This window comes from Scylla paramamosain, chromosome 19, assembly GCF_035594125.1.
Source record: "Scylla paramamosain isolate STU-SP2022 chromosome 19, ASM3559412v1, whole genome shotgun sequence".
NCBI lineage: Eukaryota > Metazoa > Arthropoda > Malacostraca > Decapoda > Portunidae > Scylla > Scylla paramamosain.
Window position 1 is genome coordinate 14,496,142 of NC_087169.1, and position 7,500 is coordinate 14,503,641.

General features: G+C 42.5%; 1 protein-coding gene across 5 annotated transcripts in view; it reads left to right on the forward strand.

The window, feature by feature from the left end:
* Positions 1-7,500, forward strand: part of LOC135109684 (protein unc-13 homolog B-like) — a 99,287-nt gene that overhangs the window by 66,836 nt on the left and 24,951 nt on the right. For 4 of the 5 annotated variants that reach the window (XM_064021228.1, XM_064021232.1, XM_064021231.1 and 1 more), the window contains exons 7-8: positions 857-963; positions 5,895-6,036. In XM_064021228.1, the coding sequence (XP_063877298.1) occupies positions 857-963; positions 5,895-6,036 (249 nt within the window). Of the gene's footprint in view, positions 1-856; positions 964-1,778; positions 1,886-5,894; positions 6,037-7,500 lie in introns of all 5 variants that reach the window. The other variant, XM_064021229.1, reaches the window with a different exon arrangement.

A 7,500-nucleotide genomic window follows, 5' to 3' on the forward strand; every position in this document is an offset into this window, starting at 1 on the left:
CCCAGCGACGGGTAGACAAAGGGTAATGTTACGGCCTCATTATTTTGCCCCAGTCAGGTGAGCCAGAGCGGAACCATAAATTACAATAGCCCCAAGTATTAATAGTTGCCATTGTTTTATATATATTCATGAAGTGCGAGAGGCGTGTATACATGTTGAGTGATGGGAGGGAGTTGATCATAGGAAATTGTAATGGGAGGTTGTTTTAAATGGGTGACTTTGCCATTTTATAAAGTTTGTTGCTGAATTTGTTCCCTTCTTTGTTTTCACGTAATCATACAACTGCGTGTAACTGACTTCACCTTCTTTACTCCTTTGTACTTAGTTGTAACTTCCACTTGAGTCTCAGTATATAGAATTAATGACAACATCCTCTATTACAGAAAATTTATTCATCTTATTAATTTCAGTATAAATATAAATCCATCATGTTGCTTCACTCTTTGTAGTAGTTGATCTATCTATAATTGGGTTTGTTTGGAGTGTGTGCATTCAGTTCAGTCCCGCGGGTAGTAGAAGTATTGACTCGGCTGATGCATCTTGGCGGCACGGTAACACGTTGCCTGGAGTGCGAGAGTGTAGTGGCGAGGTGCAGTGGAATAGCTCATGGAGTGGCCGCAGAAGGGGTGACATCGGGCGGCACACTCACCCTTCCCTTACAGAACGATGCCTCAACAACACCACAGTCAACACCACCACTATTCCTGCCCTCATCCTTCTCTTAGCATACTCCTCCCTGTCCTCCTCTGTCCACAACATCAGTAGTTTTGACACGTGGGTATGAGAGCACGCAGCCCCCCTCTCTCCCCTCCCCACGCCTCCCCGCAGAGATGAACACTATTTCTCCAATGACTAGGGATGTCTTTGGCGTGGAGGACAAGAGTCACGTTGGTCACATGATGTCAGTGAACCAGTCGGTGCTTGACGGAACCAGCAAGTGGTCCGCTAAGATTGCCATCACAGGTTTGTTTGGTTCGCGCCCTGCTTCTCTTTCTCACTCCATCTGTCTCTGGCTTTTCTTGTTATTTTTTTTCTTTATTTTTGTTCCTGATTTCGTTGTTTATTTGATGATGTTTGTCTGTCTTGTGCAGCGTTACTCCCAGTGCGGCATATCCTTTCTCCTTCCTCTCTCCTGCTTTTCTCTCTCTTTCGCCCTCGTCCCCTCCCGTCCCCTCCCGTGCGGTGTTGTCCCGTGTGGCACCTTGGAGGTGAGAGGCGGGAGGCACCTGGCACCGCGGTACCTGTGGGTCCTCCGATTCACCTGAATAATAAGGCTTTTTTTAGGGTATAGGTGAGTCGGACGGCCGACAGACACCCTAAAAATAACCCTTCCAATCAGCATTTAAAGTAAAGATTAAGGATTCGTTTTCTTTTGGAAAGAAAATGTGAGATGGGTTGGTAGGTGATCAGGTGGCCTCTCGTCTTGTCTCCTGAACAAACTACTCATGATCTGATCTGCAGGGGCACCCAGGACGTCTTCAGGATAGCAGAGAATCTTCAGGAGAATGTTTGTTGTAAATCTGTTGTATTTCCTTTGGTTTTGTGTTTCTTTTTATGTATTTACTTGCCTTTTTTATTCTCTTCCCGTTTTATCATTGTTATGTGTCGCCCCGCCGCCATGTTGTATTATTCTTTTGCTGTGCGTATGTGTGCGTGTCTTGTCTTTGTCGTTATCGATGTTCTTTTTTGTAGGTTGGGTTGCCTTTATTTTCTTTTAAAGGGACAATGTTGTTGATGTTTCTTATTCATCTCCTTTTTTGAACGTGCTTCTCCCGCAGGATGACATTCAAGGTGGATCCAGATACTCATATTGATTCCCTTGAGAAAGCCGAGGATAACGTGTTAGAAGGGACCTCCCATTGGTCCTGCAAGATAGCGACTACAGGTCAGACAACACGTGTACATAGAGACACAAACAAAGCATGGAGGATAGAAGTATGGATGCAGGTGGCGGGGTGGTGGCCTCTCCTGCCGCTTATTATTATTATTTATTATTTTTTTTTTTTTTTCTGATTGCTCATTATTATTACCCTCTCCTACTCCTTAACGCTGAAGTCTTATCCTTTTTCCTCGCTCCTTTGTTCCTCTGACCATTCCTGCGCCGCCTTGCCCCCTCCCCCCCACCTAGTACGATTACTTCTACTACTACTGCTACTATTACTACTACATTTAGCGGCTGACAGTCCACCATTACTGTACTGCCACCAGATGTCAGCACACTAGTATCCTCCACTGGCCGGCTGATGGCAACACCCGTACTGTAGAACTTGAAAAACTTCATACTCTGTTTTATTACTACTAACTGAATGAAATTTCCACCCCCCACTTTTTTTTTTCATTTCTCTAATTGCTTATTTTTTTTTTCTTCGTCTTTATCTCTGTCTTGTACTCTTCCTCTTCTTTCCTCCCCTGGCGGTGTTTGCTGCCCCGCTGATCGCCTGACTAGCAAGGATTCACTGACTCACGAGCGGTAATTGAATAGTTCCGATCTTGTAAATCTTTATTTCTCGCCATTTCAGTTTGTCATTTTATTAGCTATTATCATTATCAAATGATCTACTGCTGTGAAATGCGAAACAATGTTTTATTAATTTGAGAAATGAACGCGTACCCAGATGTTCGTCCTTAGTTATTAATTTCCATTATTATTATTATTTTTTATTTTTATTTTTTTTTTTTAATGTTTGTCTTTAAAATATCATGTGCTTTCTGACTGGTGCAGGCGAAAGGACGTATCAGCAGGGCAGCCAATCACCACTCGGGAGCACTAAACACCCTCGCTGTGATTGATCTTTTTTTTTTTTTTTTTTCATGGGCACCTTCTTCACAGAAAATTTTGCCCCCAAGTTAAAGCAACACATGAAGTTAACCTGCCTGATTCTTATCCCTTATTCTAAAAAGACAGTAAGAACAAGAAGTAAAAGACTGAGTAACAAAAAGGCGCCATGAGAGCCTGATTATAACAACTCGAAAAGTTTTTATAACTAAAATTTTTGTCAGTTTCCTAAAAGTGATAAATAACAATAAATGATAAGGACACCCATAATTTTAAAGAAAATGGGGATCTGTTTGCCAGCAAGCGTCCCCAAGCTACCGTGTGAGTGGCATGGCGCCTGGCTGCCCAAAAAGGCTTACATTTTCTGACCCACCTCGTTCAGCACATTTGAGAAAGCATGAACGCATGTTAACTTCATGAGAAGAGTGCTGGATGACTCCCGAGTATACATTCTAAAGAGTGGAGAGACATTTTGTGCCGAGTTACCCACGCCGAGTGAGATAATAGCATCACAACGCCATCCCAGCCGGCACCCGCAACGCTGTGACGTCATTACGTCTATTTCTTTGTAGGAGCCTGTACGTAACTTTTTTTTGAACTGGATATTCAAATAGCTCTTATCATTCATTCAAGCTTCTGCGTATCTAAAAGTTAAACCAATGAAAAATAAATCTTAGGCATCTAATCATGGAAGTAACGGGTCACGTCACAGCGGGAAAACTGATGGTGTCATGACAACAACTCATGGTGCCATAATTTTCCGTGATAGCGTCACGATGGGAGGCCGAGGAAGGGGCGGGTGGCCTCCTTATTCCTCTGTCCTCGCTGGTTGTGATCATGTGTGTGACGCTCTTGTAGTTCGTGGTGCGCGCAGCCTGCTTCCCGCTCTCCGCGCCCACAGCACACCACTAGCTGGTTCCATCACTGATATTTCACCTCTGACAATGAGTTTTTTCCTCACTGACGGTCGTAGTGTGGCAGTGGTCGACACAAAGCGTGGGAAGCAGTGTCACTCAGCCTGTTTTCTTCCTGGAGCAGAGAAAACTGAGACAAACGTTGGGGATTGCGAGGCAGACTAATACGTTTTCTTGATTTCACTTTCCGGGAAAAAAAACGGCGAGATGGTTCACTGTAGGCTGTAGCTGCTACTCAAGTCATTTAGTGAGTAATAAAGAGAATCAGATAATATGTAGTGTACTTACGCCACAGCAAGGACCAAATGGCGCAGAGTTGGGATGGTGCGGTTATCAGTCCATGTTGTGATCTATTATCCTAACCCGAGCGTTGACCTGCATGTGGAATTATGAACACCACCTCTTTGATGATGATGACTCTGATAATGGTAATGATGATGACGCCGAGCATTGTATTGATGAGGGTGACACACCACCACCACCACCACCACAACAACAACAACAAGCACAACCACCACTGCTTTTGGCCACTTCTTTTATGTTTTTTTTTTTTTTTCGTTTTGTTCAGTTTTATGTATTTTCCCACGAAGCATTATTCACCACAGCCCCCACTCCACTCTCACCACCCACTCACCCACTGCCAATATTGCACTCAGGAATTCGACACCCACCTACCAACTGCCTCCGCAAACACACTGCAACCCAACCCTCATCCTTCCTCTGCTCACTGACCTACTTCACGACCACCACCACCACCACCACTACCACCATGGACATTTAAGCTCCTCCTGTCTTTCCACCACCTCACCGACAACCATCACCACTACCACTCATTACTAATACCACAAAGGAATTATTTGACATTATCCTCAAGCCAACAGAACCTCAAAGACAAGGCATCTCTCTCTCTCTCTCTCTCTCTCTCTCTCTCTCTCTCTCTCTCTCTCTCTCTCTCTCTCTCTCTCTCTCTCTCTCTCTCTCTCTCTCTCTCTCTCTCTCTCTCTCTCTCTCTCTCTCTCTCTCTCTCTCTCTCTCTCTCTCTTACTTGTATATCTCCCATTGCAGATTAGAAATACACTCTTTTAGAAAATATATAAAAATGGAACACCGAGACATCCATCACGCACTTTATTATTATTATTATTATTATTATTATTATTATTATTATTATTATTATTATTATTATTATTATTATTGCTTTTGTTGCTATTCTTTTTTTTTTTTTACTACAACTATAGTTTTTACTACAACTATAAAACTACTATCAATACCACCACCACCACCACCACCACCACCACTACTACAACCACTAGTATTGCTGCTATTACTACTATTATTACTACTACTGTATTTGCTCCACAGTTTTCTCACCCCATGATCTTGTATATAATGCAAGGGCGCCTCCTGCCATCCGCCAGCCCTCCATAATGATAAAGCAGCCCCTCGCCTTCCACCGCAGTGTTGAGAGCCACCCCCTGCAACACTCATCCAACCACCGCCCTGTGTTGCACATCAGATCCCAACACTCAGTCATTTGAAGCTACTTTTCCTCACTTGACAATTTTTTCATCACTGTTCCATTTTTCCCGAAAGTACAGAGTATAATTTATTCTTATTTTCCTTTGGTTGAAGATGAAAACTTTGACGTTGTAGTGAAGGAAATGCATTTTATAATATCGTTAAAACTTAAAGTGACGTTAAGCGAGGATTTTTTAAGGGCGTGTGGAAGGTGGAAGGTGAGTGTGGTCTGCACTTATCATATGGGCGGCTTGGTGACCCCTAGCTGACCTGGCCCGCTGCTGAGAGTGACCTGACCTCACTCTTGAATGATCCACTGATCTACCAACCACTCATGTGAAAATGTGTACTTGTAGATCACACTGGTCATTTCATGTAGGAGAATGTTAACTATTTTAAAGGGAGACATGTATGAATAGATAACACTCTTCGTAAGTATAGTGATAGATATAGAGTAATGACTTTAAAATCTTAACAAAAAATAGTAATAATAATAGGTACGTAGATTTAACTTATAACAATAACATCATAGTCTTGTCTTGCAAGTCAAATTAGCATCTATTGAGTCACTAGAAATAATGATGATAATAATGATAATGATAATTGAGCTGTAATTGACTGAATCAAGCAACTCTTGTATTTTGGCCGCCATGCGTGACCTTCCCTTCCCCCCTCCCCCCATCCAGTCATCTGCGCCCAGGGCCTCATCGCTAAGGACAAGAGCGGCACGTCTGACCCCTATGTCACGGTGCAGGTGGGCAAGGTCAAGAAGAGGACTCACACGGTGCCGCAAGAACTCAACCCTGTATGGAATGTGAAATTCTACTTGTAAGTATTTAATTTTCCTCTTATATATTTATTTTGTGCTGTATAACAATGAGTTTCATTTATTTGGCGTAGTGGTACACATATATACGTATATTTATGTATTTTTTCGTCATATGACGTAAAGTTTCTGTCATTTTGCGTTAGTAATTCACGCACTTTAATTTCTCGTCTCATAGAGTGAAATATAGCATGTGCCTGCCATTATTTTTTTTTTTCGTTATTATTATTGTCATAACTTTTTTTTTTTTTTATATCACGTGCAGCTGACAGCAAAGGGGCAGGGCGTATCTATGATTTTAATCACTTTCATGTCCTCATCGCAGCCCGAGCGGTGGTCATCAACGAGCTTGTTTTCTGTTTGTGCTCCATTTTGTGTGTGTGTGTGTGTGTGTGGCCGGCCGCGGTAAAATTTTGGATGCAATGCTTATTTTTTCGTTACATTTTGGAAATAAGATTCGGTTAGCTTTGATGAACACGAGTTGAATATGCATATGAATGTCAAAATAAGTTAGAGTAACCGAGTTGTGCATAAAATTAATCCCCTAGAACTGAGCTACATGTATTGCAACCCGCAATAGTATACGAATAAACTGATAGAAACAGATATCGAAATACCACACGCACACTAGAATTTCCCTTTCCAAAATGTTTGAATATTTTAGAAAAGAAAGTTCCGTAATACCGTCCGCATGATTGATTGACTAATAAAAACGAGCTTGAATGGATAAAACCGAAATACCATACGTATATAGACAGAAATTTTAATTTCGAACATGTTTGAATATTTTAAACAAAGTTCCGTTATAGTTTACAGTCATTTGGTACTGAGGCGGATGGTTCTTAGGTCATATAGGCCTCAGGTCAAATGATCCTCAAAACAGATCGAACCGAGTGTTGATAGGCCTCAGAGCGTTTGGTGCTCGAGACACTTGATACCCAAACCACTTGGTCCCCAAAATGTCTCTAGACTCAGACGTCTAGACTACAGGTTTCGTGAAGGTAGCATGTGGATCCGCACACACACAAATATAATGTCTATCTACTTATTCAACCCCATCCACTCAGCCACCCCCAATCTACTTACCCACTCATCCATCCAACCAATGACTCCCACCGATCCATCCATTCATCCACTCACCCACTTACCATCTACCCACCCTCCAATACACCTACTCATCCATCCACCCACCCACCCACCCACCTATCTACACAACCATGCAACCAATCATCCACTTACCCACCCATTGACCCGTCCATCCACCCATCTACCCACACGCTTAATTACAACCCATTCACCCATCCACCATCCATCCATCCATCCAGTGACCCTTCCATTTAATCACACATCAATGCATCTACCCATCCACTCATCCCTCCATACACACACCAATTGATTTGTCAATCCATTTATACTCACTCATCTACCCACCCAGTCAAATATCCATCCACACACCAATTTATCCA